At 49.1% G+C, this 19114-nt stretch overlaps 1 protein-coding gene across 1 annotated transcript; it reads left to right on the top strand.

Moving 5' to 3' along the window:
* Positions 1-5694: 5694 nt before the first annotated feature.
* CYS1 (cystin 1) lies at positions 5695-19114 on the top strand (the record flags this gene model as incomplete). The annotated part of the gene is made up of 3 exons (XM_080923457.1): positions 5695-5973; positions 15352-15404; positions 17406-19114. The coding sequence occupies 3 exons, from the start codon at positions 5695-5697 to the stop codon at positions 17509-17511; spliced, it is 438 nt and encodes a 145-aa protein (XP_080779583.1). The 3' UTR covers positions 17512-19114.

Raw genomic sequence — 19114 nt, 5'->3', positions numbered from 1 at the left:
ATGTAGCTAAGATGCATTTTACTGCATCATTTAAAGTAAGATCCAGGGGCATCCATCTTCCTGGTTCCGTCAGGTGGACAGCACTGGCGGAGGGAGGGCCATTTCCAGGGACAGGAGGTCAGCCTGGTGCTTGTACAGAGTTTATGGGTATTAATGAGTAACCTTGGAGGAGGCTGGGACTTCAACGTGACGTAATAGTTAATGAGTTACAAGTCAAATACCAAGACTCTTTTAATACTTAAGCCAAGCTTTAACGAGACCTCTGTTCCTCCGAGCTGATTAACAGAGCAGGCAGTTGTCAGGTCTCTAACAAGAAGCAGGAATCTCGAGCTGCTGCAGCTCTCTGGTGCTGCATGACTGGCTGTGTGCAGAAGTGAGCCTCCCAACAACTCAGATTCCACACTGGAGCTGCTCTCCACAGTGCAGAGTTTGAGCTGAACACAGGAATTCTCATTATTGTTCCGTGCCCAATAGCCGGTGGCATCACCAAACTCACTTCCGGGATAAGCATTACCTGTTACTAATGGCCAAATTGGCCGAGGCCTGATTCTTTCCCACAATGCTCTCTTGTCTTTCCTACACAGTTTCCAAAGTTGACCACTCTAATGGTGCCTAGAGCCTATGCAGCGTCCAAATCTCCCTCTGCATGGCGGGTGACAGGAAGGTAAGCAATAGATCTACAAGGAGAAGGGGCACACAGGGAGGTGACCATATGCACCTAGCACTTGTCCTATCCAGAGAGCCTTTTTCAGATGCTGAGTCCACACACCCAGAAGGGATAGCCCTCCTTCATGAGGGACTTTATCCTAGCTTGTGCTCAGGTTCCTGAGCCCGGTAGCCCAGCTTCTTTCCGGTCAAATATTACCCATTAGCAATTCCTGTCTATCCCATCCCAACCCACTCAAGCCCATTCCTGTCTACAGCATGCCACCCTGAGCTGCAAAGGGATGCTGTGCTCCTGGGAGCATTCCAGAAAGAGAGCCTCACATTTATAGCAGCATAGTGAAAGTACCTAAGTGTGACCAGGAGGGGTGCAGGTGACCCCCATGCCATATATAAAGACCATCCTCTGGCCCCATGTCTCCAGCTCCTACTTATATGGAAGGCTTCAACTCCTCTGTTCCTGGCATCTGGCTGCTCTCAGATATCAGCTTTCCACCTCTGAGGATGTGGCGAGATGGGTCATTTGAGATTGTCCCTCCCTGTCCCCCACAACTCCTTTGTCTTCATTTCAATAGGGTCTCAAGTAACAAGCAAAGCAGATGCTTTACCAGACACCCCTGCCATACCCTGTGGCTTGAACCAAAAGTCCTGGGTGTCTAAGCCTCCCACATAGTTCAGGAGGCATTAAAAGAAGACACACAAAAGGGTGAGAACTGGGGGTATAGCTCAGTTTGGGAGAGTGCTTGTCTATGCTTGAAGGCCTGGATTTGATCCCCAGTACCTCATGAATACAGCATGGTGGTACATGCCTGTAGTCTCAGCACTTGAGAGGCAGAGGGAGGTTAGGGTCATCTTAGGATACACGGTGAGTTCAGGGCCAGTCTGGACTACATGAGATCCTGTCTCAAAAAAAAAATTAAATTGTCTCACTGTCAGCTGAATACAAATACGATCTATTAATGGTGCTGGGGTTGGAACACATGCGTTTGGACCCACACATTGCTATTTTGCTGTGTGTCTGCTTTTGGAACACATGCGTTTGGACCCACACATTGCTATTTTGCTCATTATTATCATGATGTGTGCTTGTGACATGTTATCAGTAAGGGAAGCTCTGGGCAGGTAGTGTATAGCTGAGGTCCTTGAGGGAAGGGAACTTGAGCGGTGGGCAGGTTTGTGTGTCCACTGCAATGGACTGGCCTACAGGTTATGACAGGGATGAGACCGGCTGCTTCTTCAGATGGCAGAGAGACTATTCGTCCACCCACTGGTCCCTCCAGAATATGTCATCAGTGGTAGCCCTCTTCTACAGTTATTGGATTTTGTTTTGTTGTGTGTGTGTACGCGCAGGTGCATATATGGAGGTGCATGTGCCCATGAACACACAAGGACCTTGAACGTGCTAAGCAAGAAGCTACAAGTGAACTGCACCCCAAACCTGGGGTTCTCCAGCCTCAGTCTCCCAAATGCTGAGGCTACAGGCACACCATCACACCCAGTGAAACAGTCTATCGAAAGGATATTCTGGGCTGGAAATTATGTTCTGTCCTAACTAAATTTCTCTGTTGCTATGATTAAATCCATGACCGAAAGCAAGTTGGGAGAGAGACGGTTTTGCTTACATATCCCAGGTCATAGTTCATTACTGAAACATGTCAGAGCAGGAGCTGTAGCAGGGACCATAGAGGAACACTGCTCACTAGCATGCTCCCCGTGGCTTGTTCAGTTTATTTTATTACCTTAGTTTAGATTTTATTGCTGTGAAGAGACACCATGACCAAGGCAACTCTGTTTTTAAAAGATTTATTTATTTTATGTAAGTATACTGTACACTGTCGTTGTCTTAAGACACACCAGAACAGGGCGTCGGATCCCATTACAGATACTTGTGAGGCACCATGTGGTTGCTGGGAATTGAACTCGGGACCTCTGGAAGAGCAGTCAGTGCTCTTAACCCCTGAGCCACCTCTCCAGCCCCATGGCAACTCGTATAAAGGACTTAATAGGGGCTGGCTTGCAGATTCAGAGGTTTAGTGCATCATCATCATGGTGGGAAGCATGGTGTCTGTCACTCAGGCAGACATGGTGCTGGGGAGCTGAGACTATGAGCCATACTGCGCAGAGCTTGGGCATAGGATACCTCAAAGCCCTCCCCCACAGTGACACACTTCCTCCAAGGCCACACTTCCTCCAACAAGGCCACACCTCCTAATAGTGCCACTCTCTATGGGCCAAACATTCAAACACACGAATCTATGGGACCATCCCTATTCAAACCACACACTCATACCTCCCAGTCCCATACCATTATTAATTAGTAAAAAGCCCCCACAGACTTGCCTACAGGAAAATCTGATGGAGGTGTTTTTATTATTGAGGTTACTTCTTCTCAGACAAACCAGTTTATGTCAAATCAACAATTAACTAACCACTACAGGTTCTTGTTTTCAGAGTTAATCTGGACCTTACACTTCATCTGCCACCAAGCAACAGTCTGTAATCTCTATGGAAAGGTGTCTGGGTAAGGGGACAGCCCCAGTAACCCAAGCCCTTAATCCCAACACTGGAGAGGCAGAGGCAGGAGGGTCTCTGTGAGTTTGAGGTTTGCCTAGTTTACATAATAAGTTCCAGGAGGGCCAGAGTTACAAAGCGAGAACCCTCAGACAAAACAAACATCTGCACGTGGCTGTGAGACTCCTGCCTGAGAGTTTAGTCTCTTATTCTTCGAGATTCTTGGGACTAACCTGTTCTGGGCCGACTCTTCTCTACCCTTAGAAATGATCTCGGAGGCTGCCTGCTGACTCAGCGTGGGTTTGTGTCTGCAGATGGTTTCCTGCAGTCCAGACTATCCTCTCAAACTTGCTAAATATACCCGGAGATGACCTGGATCTCCTAATCGTCTGCCTCTACTTCGTGAGTGCTGAATAACAGGCTGCAGTGCGGTGCCTCACTCAGTGTAGACCTTCCAGACTCCCATGGAAGCCAGGACTCCAAATGTGGCTGACATTATCGGAGATCTCAGAAAGAACACAGGCTTTGGCACGCCTCCTGTGCAAGCAAAGCTATGGAGACAAGTCTGGGGAAAACAGTTGAAGTCAAGAGTAGTGAGAAAATTTTGGCTGCTCTGGGGACGCAGGAGCTCTGGCTATATTTAAACTCGGAGTCACGTGATGAGATTCTACTTGGGCAGGAGTAAAGCATGTTTTCTTTTAAATGATTAAACTGAGTTGAACTTTGCTCAAGACAAATTCGTTCCCTCTGACTTTTTTTTATTTCCTGGCTTGAAGAGTTCCAAGACAAGATTTGTTTTCATAAAAAGAAAACTTATGTCAGTAATCTCTACCCTAGACACGCCTGTGCACTTGGAACACCCAAATGTCATCAAGTCATATAGTTGACCCCATCCCCTACATCGGGATGACCAAGAAATCCTATTTTTAAAAGGGGAAGTGTAAGAACTTGCTCTTCTCTAGTTGTCTCGGTAACACAAACACACCAGCACGGATTTGATCTTGTGTGTATCGCACTTCTGTGGGCATAGGTTTCGAACATCTATTCCTGCAGTGATGAAAATAATAAAATCTCATATCACCGTTAGGAGGATTCGGACCAAAATTCCACTTTCACAGTGGGATGGCCTGTGTGGATAGGGTTATTGGCAAGTCAAAACCAGAGAAAGCTAAAATCAGGGCATTTAAATCATCCTGCCTTAAGAATCAGCCTATGGTAAGCCTCCAGAAAGTGTTCCACAAAAGCACAAATCTAGCCAAGTCGGGGTCGCCCTAGGCCTGCAGGAACCTCATTGTCGACAGCTTTAGTAACCAGATCTATACCTACAGAAAAGGAAGCCAGAGCTTGCGGTGAACTGGCGACAGGAATCCCAATCCGAGGTCAGACAGGGGTGAAGGGGAAGGTAGTCATTCAACCTCTAAACTCACCCTGCCCACCCACCCACCTCACCCCCGCACCTGGGGTCACGTCTTCCACAATCTAACCACCCCAGGCTCCTGCACAGCCTTCCCTCACAGACTCACAAGCTCACTTCAAAGTCCACCGCTCCTACCCTAGTCTCCGTCCAGGGACACGCCCCTTCAATGTACCCCGCCCAGGGCCCTTTATACACGCCTCTCAACCCTCACTCAGGCTGGCCACCCTGAAGTTTCCCCCCACAACTCCCCCCCCACACACACACAAGTCTGATTCTCCTTTTCTGTCCCCCTCCCTGGCTCACTTTGCCTCTTCTTTCTCAGACCATTACTGAAGCCCCAAGGACCTCCCTCCAGTCCGCTTTACTCTCTAACCCGACTCCCGATCTTCCCCTGGCATCCCACTCTGCTGCAAGCATTCCTCTGTCTTTCACCCCCAGTTTCCTTCAGCCGGTGTCTTGCTCCCCTTGCCCCCAGCATGACTCCCACCCCCACTCCCGTGAGGCTCGTCCAAACTTTCCCAAGATGATCCCTCACCCTGATTTCCCTTCCACGGGTCTACCCAACCCTGCACCCTTTAAGACTCCCTCCCATACAACACTAACCCGGTTGCACCTCCCTCCTGTACCACCCTACTTCAAACTTCCCATCTTTTGAGTCTCTGGACGAGTCACTCCCCCCACCCCCCAAGTCCTCATCCCTCTTACCCTCCTCCCCCCAGGATCACCTTCCCCGTTTTCTCCCGGTCCCTCCAGCGCCCCTCGTCCCCCCAACCCCGTCCTTCACGTCTTTCCCCATCCTCCCATTCTCTCCCTGAGGAATGTCCCCGCTCTCCTAGCAGCCTCTACCTCCTCCAGCCTCCCAGATCATCCTCGCCTCTCCGCCTCTCGCATCCCCGCGTCTCCCGTGACTCCTCCCGCTCCCCCATCTCCCATAGCCCTCATCCCCCGTGACTCCCCCCATCCCTCCATCGCACCCACCCCCCCCCCCGGCGTTCAGTCCTCCAGAATCCCCCTTGCTGCTCCCTCGCCCCATCCTGCCCGCCGCGATCCCGCCCCAGTCCCGCCCGGCTTCCCGGCTGCGCACTCCAGGCTGGGTGCGCGCCATGGGCAGCGGCAGCAGCCGGAGCAGCCGGATCCCGAGGCGGCGGCGCAGCCCTGACAGGCGCCAGACGGGCCCCGGAGAGACAGCCTCGGAGGGCGGCGCGGCTGACCAGGCCCCGACGGCCACGGTGCAGGAGGAAAGCGGCCATGATCCCTGCCCCGCGACGCCCCCCGGCGGACGGGAAGAGACCCTGCGCCTGCTGGACCAGTTGCTGGCCGAGTCGGAGGCCTGGGGATCCCACGAGCAGACCCCACGAGGTCCCGCCCGGCTCCCAGCCGCGGTGAGTGTGAGGACCGGTCATTCCACCTCTCCTTCTGCACCTATCCAGGCCTCTGTCTCCAGCTTACCCAAAATGCCGCCCAGTTTCTTATAGGGTTTTGTGCCCCCTCCACATTCCCAGTCCTGCGTATTCTCATTCTGCCTCCTGGGTGGGTGCCCACTACTGTCTCTATTTCGGGGTGACTTACAGAGACAATCTTAGAGGAGCAAGTACAAACAACAGTTGGCAGAAACACCTAGGACTTTCTTCTGGCTCGGGGCTTGCCTTCCTTTACCAGTGGGGCTGCATCCTGTTCAGGTGCAGCATCCCTAAAGCCCGGGTGGGAACTGACCATCAGGGAATACGGTGGGAGGAGGCGATTAGTGGGTGGACCACTTGCCAAACAGTGGTTGGAAAACGCCCTGCCGCGTCAGTCACATCCGGATCTTTGGCTGGCCAGGCAATTCCCATACTACAAGCTATTTTTAAAATGCTTTGACTCTTTTTAGCTTCCTTATCCTCTCTTGCTGAACACTTGTAATAACACCCCTGCTGTTCTAGAAAAACATGTCTTTGCTGGGTTGGCACATCTTTGCTGCTACAAAGCTCAAAATCAGAACGCGTCTTAGCTGCTCGTGGCTGGAAGAGGAGGCCAAAGACAGTATGTGGAGCCAGAGGTTTCTGCAGGCCGGCAGGGCAGAGGTGGAGGGAATGTCTTCTTGGGCCCAGGCGAGCATCATGGAAAGCCATTGGGATGGTAGGAAGCTCTGGGTACAGAGCTCTCTCTGTCCCGTCTCTTCTTCCCATTGCTCAGTGGAGGTTTATAACAGGACAAGTGAGCTGTGGCGAGGACTGAATTATATAATGGGATTCCTCTAAGACTACATCAGCCTACAGTTATGTAACTAACACCAACACTGGATAAACAGTTGAGGGATCTGGGGGAGATTTTGACATAACAAGGAAACAATTTTTCAGCGTCATTTTCAAGCACTTGGGAAACTTCCCAAGGTTTGGAAATAAATGAATTTTCCATTTATCTTCCGGAGTACCAGCCTGGAAGAATATACCAGAGACAGGAGTCCCAGCTACAGCCCCTAGTCAGTTGGGCTTGCATTAGGGATCGGGGACAAAGACAGGTGCTCAGAGCGTGGCCTGGGATCCAGGGGGAAGTGAGAAGTCTGAGCCTGAGGAGTCCACAGGAGGGAGTGACAGACAATGCTCCAAGGGCAGACTGACTTGCATTGAAATAGTCAGAGGGTGTGAGCAGAGGTGCAGAGGAGGCTCTGTGTGCCAGTGACGGTGGGTACAGTTAGGTTAGCTAGGGCACAGGGTAAAAAGGTCTTCAGCTGTGTCTTGCTAATGTCAGGGGTATAGACTTTATTGAGAATGAAGTGGGCATTTGAAGTCTGAAGAGGGTGAGATTTTTGTGGATTGGGCAGAAGAAAGCTTGGGGTACCATGATGTAGCAGTGTTACCCGAATTCTCCACCCAAGAGGTAGCAGAGATGTGTGAGGAGGTAGGCTCAAGAAATAAAGTGGGGTCAGGGGGGTGAGTGGTGCATGCCTTTAATCCCAGTCCAGCACTCAGCAAGCAGAGGCAGGTGGATCTCTGTGAGTTTGAGGCCAGCCTGGTCTCTAAAGTATGTTCCAGGACAGCCAGGGCTACATAGAAAAATCCTGTCCCGAGAAAAACAAAAGGGTGTGAAGTCAGAGCAGTGGTTACTCTTTTTGGGGGATGGGGGTTGCCTCAGATGTGTCCCACGTACCGTGACTGTTTCTCAAACTAATGTCACAGAGTGTGACAGAGAGTGCTCAGGTCCAAAGAGACAAAGTCAGAAAGAGTGGCCCCTGCTTGGAAGACACTGCCTGTGCTGGAGTTCAAGCTTCTGTGCTGGGTAGCTTGCTCACATCTGTAACGGATTCCCTCGGGGGCTGTGCATTAGTAACTTACGCTGAAACAGGAAAGAGTTGCAAGTTCAACAACCATCGGGTATAAAATGCCCTCAGAATGTTGGAGAGAGTGTGTCCCAGAGCAAAGGGATCCTTGGGCTGGACTTGAATACACTATTCCTATTCCTCTGTTAGGAAAGGAAAATGAAAAATTCTCCCATATGTTCATAACCCTCTAACCCTTAGGAGAAGGTGCTCCCCATTTTTTCTTGTTAATAAGCGACCATCAAGATTAAATGACAATCTTTTTAAGGGTCTTCATTTAAACGCTCCACTGCACACTGGACTAAGGGCTAGCTCGGCAGTAAAAAACTTGCCCAGTACGTTTAAGGCCCTGGCTCTGTCCTTCACTCCTTGAGAAAACAAGGGGAATAAATTACAACCATTGTTGGCTAGAGTGCTTTAGAGACTGATGTACGTCCCTGAATCATTGTCCTGAATATAGTGTTATACTGGATTTCCTACACCTTTATTGATTCTTTGTGAATGTCACACATCATGCACCCCAGTCCCACTCAACTCCCTGTCCCTTCCTATCTGCTTTCTGCCCTTGCAACTTCCCTTCTACCCTCCCACAAAACCCAAACAAACATCTTTTCATGGAAGCTGTAATGTATCACACTGCACCCCACAGTCTACCCGTTTGTCCACACTTCTTTGCTTGGAAATGTTCCTTGCTATGAGTCACTGGTCTGGCTTAAGACAGATCCAACGCTGCAGGACCTGTCCCTTCACAGGCTCTAGCAGTTGATAGATGGGGTAGATGTTGGGGGGCCAACTCAAAGCCCTGGATCTGAGCCTGGGTGGCGGTGGGTTGGTGAGCCTGCCAGTTCTCCAGAACCTTACACTCACGATAGTACTGGAGAGCCGGGAGGCTGGTCCACTGGCTCTGAGTTTTTCCTGCTCTCGCCAAGGACCTGAGTTCAGTTCCCACCACCCATGTCAGGCTGCTCACACCTCCCTGTAAGTTCCTCCAGACCAGCACTTCCCACCCTCCCTAATGCTACACCCCTCAGTGCGGTCCCTCATGTCGAGGTGACCCCCCAACCATAGCATTATTTTCATTTGCTGCCTCACAACTGTAATTTCGCTACTGTTATGAACTGTGACGTAAACATTTGATCTGCACGGTTTCTGATATACAACCCCTGTGAAAGGGTCATTCGGCCCCTAGCCGGGTTAAAAACCATGGTTTCAGGTGATCTGGTTCCTAAGGGCACTGAACTTGCTCAAACCCACACAGACACAGACACAAATAATGTTTAAAAATGGCACAAATAAAAGACACAGTTTTAGTTTATATTTTAACGAGTAGTTAATATTAGTCTTGTATTAATTCCTTCCATGTTCACTCATATTTTTATTACATTTTATTTTTAATGACATAATAACTGTACTTATTTACAGAGTACAAGATCAAAAGAAAAAGTGCTGGATTATTTATTATTTATTTTATGCATATGAGTACACTGTCACTGTCTTCAGACACACCCGAAGAGGGCATCGGATCTCATTACAGATGGTTGTGAGCCACCATGTGGTTGCTGGGAATTGAACTCAGGACCTCTGGAAGAGCAGTCAGTGCTCTTAACCACTGAGCTGTCTTTCCAGCCCCTATTTAGATCATTTTTGAGGTTGGATTTGCTTGTTGTTTTAATTTTGCCAAATTGAGAGTTATAAGAAAAAAAAAGGTAGAGATAATCTTTTTAACTCTTTTATTTATGTGTATTTGTGTGTGTGTGTGTCTGTGTGTGTGTGTGTGTGTGTGTGTGTGTGTGTGTGAGAGAGAGAGAGAGAGAGAGAGAGAGAGAGAGAGTGAGAGATATTCTATTTTGAAGTGTCCTACTTGAACCATCTCATAAGCAGATTGTTTCTGCATGGTGTCCTTACATAGTTTAAGGGGTGTGAGATAGTCTATCCCATCGCCAGCCTTTAAGTCATGAACCAACCCCCCCCCTCCTGCTACTGTTCTGATTAACTTTTAATCTCATGGCCACTCAAAGTGCTCAAGGCAAAAATCCTTTCTCAAAGTCACTAGAACTTGAACATTAATGGTATTAGTTGGGGTGTTTGGGGGGGAAAGCTGAGTAAACCTAGGGATCGAATTGGTGTTTTTAAGAGCCATCTAGTACACAGCAGAGCCCCTGTCAGTCAGCTGACCTCCTCCTGGGTAGAATGAGCTACATAGTATTGATTCATTCCTGGAGGGTGGAGGCAGGGAACTGAAATTCTCTCCCACCTTTTCAGATGTTTCTTACAGTGCCGCACGTGTGTGTGTGTGTGTGTGTGTGTGTGTGTGTGTGTGTGTGTGTAGGGGAGGATTCGTCACCATCCTGTGTATAACAGTGTTAACATCTCCTGGGGCTGAATGACATCTTGTTCACCACCTTTGCAAAGTTTCAGATTTGCTGCAGCTGAGAGGGACCAGGGGAGTCTTGTCTGATGCCACCAGGCGAGCGAGACTTTGGGGTGACCGTGGTTTGGGGTGACCATGGTTTGCATTGCTGTGGAATCTGCAGGGGAAAAGCAGCAGAAAGAAGCCCACAACTGCAAAGCAGACTCCCCAGAGGGACCTGAGGATGCTGGAGTTCCAGCGAAGACAAAACAAAGAGCGTCCAGACAGCACCGGCGTGTGTGCAAAGATAACACCTGTAAACAGCACGATGTGAGGTCCCCATGGCACACCAGGAAGAGTGAAGCACGTGGCTGACTCCGAGAACTCATGCAGTGCTGGAAAGGTCACGGGAGAGAGTCCATGCTACAACAGAGAGGCTCTGAGGAACAAACAGGAAAGAGCAAGAAGGAGCTGGCAAGGAGTCTCCTCGTGTGACAGATGCCAAAGGGGGAACTGCAGGGGCCCAGCCTTGGTAAAAGGATGGCCCATTCCACCAGAAACCCAGAAGTGAGAACCTGCTTCCAGTTCCTTTCCAAACCCAGTCTGGAGTACCTCACTTGGGAGGCAGAGGCAGGCGGATTTTCACGAGTTTGAATCCAGTCTACATGGGGAGCTCCAGGCCAGCCAGGGCTATATAGCGAGTCTCTGTCTCAAAAAAGTAAACTCGGAATAGAAACAGTTTTAAAATGGAAATAAAAGAGAAAAACGCAGATGCTGCTCTCAGATCTTCGGGGCAGGGTCCTGGGAGACTGTAGCATCGGCAGGATACCAGGACCTAGAGGGACAGTTCCTAGGGGTGGGAAGGCACAGATGGGCATTGCTCCCTCCGTAGGGCTCCCAGCTCTGTTAGGGTCAGGGATGGAGGCTCATACGCCTTTCTTGCTGTTGGGGTCTGGTGGTGGTTTTGGAGGACTGGGGCTTTCTGTGAAGCCACGGGGAACACTTCCCAAGAGGCCACCACTGTGCTGGGAGACCAGCGCCCTCTGGTGGTGAAGAGCAGCGTCTGACTGGTAGAATCCTGAAAACTGCCCCCTGGTATGTTAAGTACCGGGTCCCTAAATACTTTTCTGTCTGCACTGTGTTCAAGTCTGCACAATTAAAAAAAAAATTAATTTAACTTAATTTAAGTGTCAACCAAACCAACCAACCTGGGATTCGGACAAAGATAACTCAGAGAAGACGACATACAAACACACGGGAATAGACAGGAGTGCATCGGACGGTAAGGGTGGACCTCAGCATCGCTGCGCTAAGAGGAGGAAGCCAGATAGTAAGGAGCACACACCGAGGCTTCTATTCCTCTGGAGACCTGTCTGAAGTGGCAGAGTAGATTCGGAGCTTCCTGGGGAAGGGGCAGGGGAGAAGGAAGTTGCTAGGACCAGGGATGAGGACATTGTGTGTGTGTGTGTGGGGGGGGGTGAGCTTGCTTATGCCCATGGTTTCGTGGGAGTGTATGCATGTCTACACATGTTTATGAATACCGGGCTCTTTAACTGTCTGCAGTGCCCCGTATCCATTGTACACGTCATACATTTGTGCACATGTACACACTATACATGCAAAGCTGATCATTTAAGGAGAGAACACTCCATAGAAGATGCAGGATGTATTTTGGTAAGTAAAGTAGGCAGTATATTTGTTTTTAAAAGCCTTTGAGACTACATGCAGGTGCATATGTGTAACTTACAAATGCACACACTTACAAATATGTACACAGGTGCATACTTACAAAAACACACGCACACGCACACACTTGTGAGAGTCCAAGGAGATCTGAAGAGTCCTCCTCGGGTTCTTCGTTATTTTTCCCGTGGCTGTGCTTTGTCTGAAGCCTGAGATACTGAGGGAGCTATGCCTTCTCCTATCTCACGGTGCACTCTCAGAAGCACACACACATCTTGAGCTCAGCACAGTTCCCATGGCCCTAGCTCATGTTCTGTTGGTCCAGATGTATGAGCAGCTGGTTAGCAGGCATCCAGTGGGTTGGAGCAAGAGGCTCCACCGTCTGTCTCTGCTTCTCCTTCAAGCTCTTCCTTGGCTTTTGGCTAGTCTGTGTGTCCCAGGATGGAGCTAATATATTTCCCGCTTGTAGCGGTCAAGTTCAAGGCTAAAACAAATTGGCCAGAGAAAGTGACATGTATCAAAACACGGGCCCAAAGAGACACAGGGGTGAGAACTAGACAGATGGAAAGTGATCCCAGTTCTGTGAGCACAGTTCACACGGCAATAGGGTTTGGTCATCCTGGCTGTCTGTAGGGAAAGTAGTGAGATAGTATCAAGCTGGTATTCCTATGAGCAGCAGGCCCAGGGGTTGACATTGATTCCACCTTGGATCTTGTCACTTGCCTGTCCAGAAACCACAACAAACTTTACAGTCCTAATCACAGAAGCAGCCAAGCAGATGACAGTGAAGCTGTCTCCAACAGAAGCTAAGCCAAAGAGATAGGTGTCCAAGTAAGAGGCCATCATAAAAACCAAACAAACCAGCTGCAGCAGGACGGGCAGCTAAAATGTACAGAAAGCTGTGGAGAGGCAGATTGGTGTGAATGTGAGAAAGAAACTTTATGTACACCCGGAAGGAGGGAAAATGTTGGTTCACAGCATGTTCATAGCAGGATTTCCACCACAGCTCAAACATGACTGGAAGCTACACCATGTCTATCTACAGGTGGATGGACAAGCCACATGGGTACTGTCTGTGGGACAGGATGGGTTTCACTCCTTAGGAGTTCTGTCAGACATTGCTCCACAGATGGATGAGCCTTAAAGACAGTGTGCCAGTCACTGAAGGACAAAGGACAAATCCATAGGAGTCTGTATGGGTACTCAGACTAGGCAGACCCAAAGATGGGAAACACCAACCATGGTGGTTACCAAGGGCTGGGAGAGGCTGTGGGGAGTTAGTGTTTAGTTCAGCAGGATAAATAGTCATGGTGTATAAACAGTTTGAATGTGCTTAATCCACATGGGAGTTCACGCTTAGAAGATAAATCTAGAAAAAAATCTAGAACTAGAAAAAAATCTAGATCTAGAAAAAAAATCTAGGGGATGTGTATTTTTACCACAGGTAAAGTGACTTGTTTTCTGGGTGTTTTGTTTTCTTTGGTATTTGAGACAGGGTCTTATGTAGCCCAGGCTGGTCCCAAATTTCTTTTGCAGCTGAGAATAGCTTTGAACTCCTGATCCCCCTGCCTTGGCTTCCTGAGCGCTAGATTACTGGTGTATGGCATTATCCTCACCTAGACTTTAAGAATATCATTTACTTATTTGTATGTGTATGTGCTTGTGTGTGTTTATATGCAACAAGGCATGCAGGTGCCTGTGGAAGCCAGAAGGCAGCACTGAATCCCCCAGGGTTGAAGTCACAGGTAGTTCCAAGCTGACACATGAGTGTGGTGACCAAGGTACTCCATAGGAGCTGCAAACACTCTTAGTCTTAAGTCAGTATTAGTCAGCGTTCTCTAGAGAAGCAGAACTTATAGTGTGTGTGTGTGTGTGTGTGTGTGTGTGTGTGTATTACACACATTCACCAGAAAGGGTAATGGTTGATAAGGTGAATGTTTGAATTTTTGTTTGTTTATTCTGACGAATTTTAGAATTAGAATTACAAATTCAAAACCTCTCTCCCACATCCCTGGAACATTCTGACCATGGTCTTCAGGCTGCCACTGAACAGGTGCCATCTCACCGCCTTCTTGACTCTAGGTGATCAGACTTCACCTGAGCCTTTTGTTCTAGGGGTCTTAGGTTTTGTTGTTGTTGTTGTTGTTGTTGTTTCGGAATTATTTATTTATTTAATGTATGTGAGTACACTGTCTCTGTCTTCAGACACACCAGAAGAGGGCACCAGATCCTATTACAGATGTTTGTGAGCCACCATGTGGTTGATGGGGATTGAACTCAGGACCTCTGGAAGAGCAGTCAGTGCTCTGAACCACTGAACCATCTCTTCAGCCCCACATATGTATAATTTGAGACAAGTTCCCATTTAAAAAAAAAATGCAATATACAAACTTTATTTAACAGAACAAGTAAAGTAAAACAGGCATTTATATTAAGAAAAAAAAAAAACTACAATTTGTCTGTAACGACTTAAAATAACCTCCCTGCAGTAGCATTTGACTGGGCTCTGTTGCTGTGAAGAATGCAGCTCATGCACAGGTATGGATGAAAGATTTGTACATTTTTCAAGTATTCTCTGAATACTACCCTATATACACATATACGTTAGATTCGAAAGATTAGATAATCCTAGCTGTACTTCATTTCTGTTGTTCTTTTGGAAGAGGTCGTCTAGAGAGAAGAATGCGGTTCTGGTTCATGAATCATGTAGTGAACCCATCCTAGACTCTGTTGGACACCAAGTCTCCTCCACTCCTCTTCGGACATCAGATGATACTTGAATTTTTGGGTACTTGTTTAGAGAATTCTCTGGGTAACATGATGTGCCGGTATTCGTAGTACTCGTCGAAACTCCACGTACGCCTAGGGCCAGCGCAATGACTCGAATGAAGCCCACAGGTTCCCATTATTAAGCCTAGGCTGGTCTTAAACACACAGCATTCCTCCTTCCTCGGCATCCCACATGCTGGCATTACAGGTGTGTGCCCAGGTTAAACATGAACTTAATGCATACTTGCTGAACGGAGGTTACAAGGCTCTTGAGGCTGGGTTCCTGGAAACAGAAATAGGATGGTCTCACACTAGGCACATTCGGGCACTGATGTCTGGGGGTGAGAGACAGAATGAACCCTTATGTGGTAGTAGTTGGGAGGCAAGAGATTTGACCTCAGTGCTGTTGTTTCTTATTATTTATTTATTTATTCATTCATTCATTCATTTATGCACTTTATAAGTCTCTCCCACAGCCTCAGTTTTTTTGACTGCAAAATGGGTAGCTGGAGCTCCAGAGTCTGAGAGAAGTTACTCCATTCTGATGTTCACAGACTCTGATTTAAACATAGTGGCTGTTGTTTCTTCCATAAAGCTGGAGTGTTATCCACTATATTGGTGACAAGTTTTTTGATGCCTTTTCCTATCTTCCTGTTCAAGGTGTCCCCAGAAAAGGAGGTTAAAGGCATCCCTGAAGACAGTTGTGCCTCTGAGTAAGTATGGGGACTGCAACCTTTGGTGCTCCCCTCCCAGCCACCTAAAGCCTTCCAGTCCCCTGTCCTACAGGTCAGAGAGGTTCTCAACATGTAGAGCTGCTCCCTCAAGGAAAGAGAAGGGTGGCTTCAGAGCCTAGCCCTGACAGCAGCTCTGAGTTTCCTCCTGACCTGACCTAGCTTCCTGGTTTCCTGGCTTCCTCCCTCCCTATCTACCTACCTACCTTCCTTAAGATCTGGCTTCTCTGTGGTCATTCTGGACTCTTCAGGTTTGTTCAGATATACCTGGGTGTCCCGCTCAATTCCATGGTTTTATTTGTAAAGATTGTCTTCTGCTGTAAGGACTTCACTGCCATTGAGAAAATGCACTTAAAACTCCTGCAAGTTTCACATGTGGCACTGCCAGGCTGGTGACTCAACCTTTAACCCTAGCACTTAGGACACAGAGGCAGAAGCAGAGGAAAGAGTTCTAGGCCAGCCTGGTCTATATAGCAAGTTCTAGACTACACAGTGAGGCACTGTCTAAAACAAACAAACAAATAAACAAAAAACAAAACAAAACAAAAACACCAATGAAACATACCCCAAACCCTGCAAGTAGTGTCCCAGGGCCCTGGACTCTTTGGCAGGAAACACAGTCTAGTGGGAGCTGGCCTGGCACGTGCAACACCATAGTTCACTGGCCAGTACAGTTAAAATGGGGGAGGCCGCAAGACAGCTCCATAGGTAAAGGCACTTGCCGCCTAGTCTGACAACCTAAGCTTCGTCTCCAGAACCACAGGATAGAGGGAGAACCCAACATCCAAATGCTGTTCTCTACCCTCTATTGTATGCCACGGCACGAGCCCTCAAACACATGCGCACACACACACACACACACACACACACACACACACACACACACACAGGACGAATAAGCAAATACACATAAACACACACACAGAAGAATGTCTGTGCTTTAGACTAGACATGGGAGACAGCGCTGCTCTGACAGACTTCGATGCTGGTCCCTGTCTCTCCAGCCCCTTCCTCTCTGGGTATCTATCCACATGCTGGGATATCAGCATGCATAGTGGGGGAGGAATAGTGTGAGGGGTCTATAGCCACTTTACAGCGACCTTAAATGCCAGCTGCTTCAGCTTTCCTGTCTACTAGTGCCAGGGAACAAAAGGGGTAAGCCTAGAAGGGCTTGATTCTGTTGAGGTTTCCAGAATGGCAGGAAAGCCAACTTCCTGCACAGCTCCCTGGCTGGTTCTGAGGATACGATGGGCCCTTGTACTCCTTTCTCTCTGACAGCAGGCGGTAGAGACTCCAGGGGAACAGTCAGGATGGGTAGCCATTACTACTAGTCCAGGTTTTCGAGGCTGCAAACAGCTCACAAGCAGTTACTCCTGCTCAGACCCTTCTGAGTCCTTACCTCTGTATCTGGGACAAGCAGCACCTTAGCCATCCTCCGGTCTGTCTTGGAATGCAGTCCTTCCTGCTTTCTGATGGAGACAGCAAGAAACACGACTCATCTAGGGTCACACAGCTACTGTGCACTGAAGCCAGCTCAGATCTGCCCTCCTCCAAAGCATCTGGATGTTCCCCTTTGCCCCGCAGGCACAGTAGGAAAGGCAAAGGCTTTGGCAGCAGCCCCATTTCTGAAGGTCAAGCAGTTTACCCAGGTCTCCCACTCTGTGTTTTGGGAGAAGTATACAGAGCCCTGGACGCTGCTCTCAGAGGGTCATCTAGGGACCTCAGATGGGTCTGGGCATCTGACTTGCCCCATGTCACCCTCATTGTAGGTCTTGATGGATAAAATGGGAGGATTGCAGTAGATCGGAATGAAGATGGTCATGTCTATGTGTTAAGTAGGAAGAGATTTGGGTGTCTTCAAAGCGGGGGGGCGGGGGTGTTGGTTTGGATGTTAGGGTGGACCACTTAAAGACCACTGTGGTTGCTAAAGGAAATGGGAGTTTGAAGGTGATGTGCAACTATGTCTGCATTTCTCACCCACAGAGACCCAGGCAGCAGCCACAAGAGACCCGAGGGGCAGTCAACCATCTCCTATGATTACTCGGAAGAGGAGCTCATGGCGAGCATTGAGCGGGAATACTGCCGCTGAGCGCATGAGCAGCCCTGGACACCACTGGCCAGGCCTCGCAGGTCTGGGAGCTGGGCTAGAGCCAAAGGGCCCAGCCAGAGGGGAACCATTCTAGAATGCAGCTATCTTTCCAAAATGATCTCTTAAGATTCACAGCCAGAGTCCTGCCGGTGGCCTGGCAGAGCAAGATTGAGGGCAAGCAGGCCCCAGGCCACAGGTGTGTGCGCGCCTCTTCTTACTCTGAGGGGTAGCCTGGCGTGTGGTTCCCCCGAATTCTGAACTGTTTGTCTGTTCTACTTACTCACTTTCCAGGTGGGAAAGGGTTAACCCCTCTTGGCATCTGTGCCACAGGCTTCTAGAAGTTTCCACCAAGGTATGTTCTCGGTCTTCGCAGGAAGATTTCTCCAGAGGGATGCAGTTACCTCTATGTATGCCACCGTCCATGTGCACACAAAAGGCCCAAGTGTACAGATGGCAGGCAGATCCTGAGTGTCCAGAGATTGCATTTCTGACAGCTTAGAGGTAATGACAAGCTGCAGGTGCAAGGACCCAGGACCTGAGTCCCTTAGCTTCTCCTTTCCGTGCGAGGGAGGCTCCTCCAAGCCGCAGTGTGACAGCCTCCCCTGCTTAGATGTAGTAGGGAGAGTCTGTGGGGACCACAGACTGCTCTGGCATCGCAGTATTACATTAGCTTGCTGTCCCTTCCTTCTCCGGGCCTCTCAGTTTCTCTTGGGGAGAATCCTGGAGGTTCAAAGCCCTGTCAGTTTGGCAGCTCTGTCTTCCCACCCTGCCCTGGGGGTCACTGTACTTTATGCATCCTGCTGAGCACAGAGCTGCATTGAGCTGAGAGAGGGGGCTGGGGGAGAGAGAGAGAGAGAGAGAGAGAGAGAGACAGAAACAGAGACAGAGAGACAGAGACAGAGAGAGATGGTGGAAGGTAATCACAATAATGCTGCCAAAAGGGACCTCAGACATTCCTAGCAGATCGATAGGAAGAGCCTGTGAGAAGGCAGGAAGGGCTCGTGTGGTCCTGTAGGGCCTTGCTTGGTCTGGCTCGGGTGTGGAAGCTGGAAGGAGGGGTTCGTAGACCTGTGAGAGGAGGCACGAGCCCACAGCTTTGCGATCATCAGGCTAGAGGCTTGAGACCTTAAGGCTGCATAGTGAATTCAAACACAGCCTGGACCGTGTCGTGAGTGTCTGTGTCAGAAAAGGGGGTGGAGAATTGGGAAACGACAGCAACTTTTGCTAAGGTCAAAACAGGTCTTGGCTTATGTTGCTTCCCCGGACCGAGGCAGCCTTCACTGGCATCTTTCCTCTCCTGAGAACAGCTGCCAGTCCACGAATCCTCAGAACACGACCTACAGGATCTCAGGAACCAAGGAAGAATGGTTACGGAGACCATCCCCTGTACTCATGGTCCTTTTCTGTCACCTGCAAATGATTCTATGAACTTGTGACTTGACAAGAATGCCTTTGAGCACTCAGCTGGGAGATTTGTGCTACAGTTGGGGCCCAGACCAATGGAGTGTCTGCCAGACGGCTGAGGGTTGGGTCAAAACCTCCTAGAGCTAGCAACTGTATCTTACTAGAGCCCAAACAACTGCTTTTGCTATGAAAATGAAAG

Source organism: Micromys minutus (genome assembly GCF_963924665.1).
Source record: "Micromys minutus genome assembly, chromosome: 1".
Lineage (NCBI taxonomy): Eukaryota > Metazoa > Chordata > Mammalia > Rodentia > Muridae > Micromys > Micromys minutus.
This window is presented reverse-complemented; position numbering and strand designations above follow the sequence as displayed.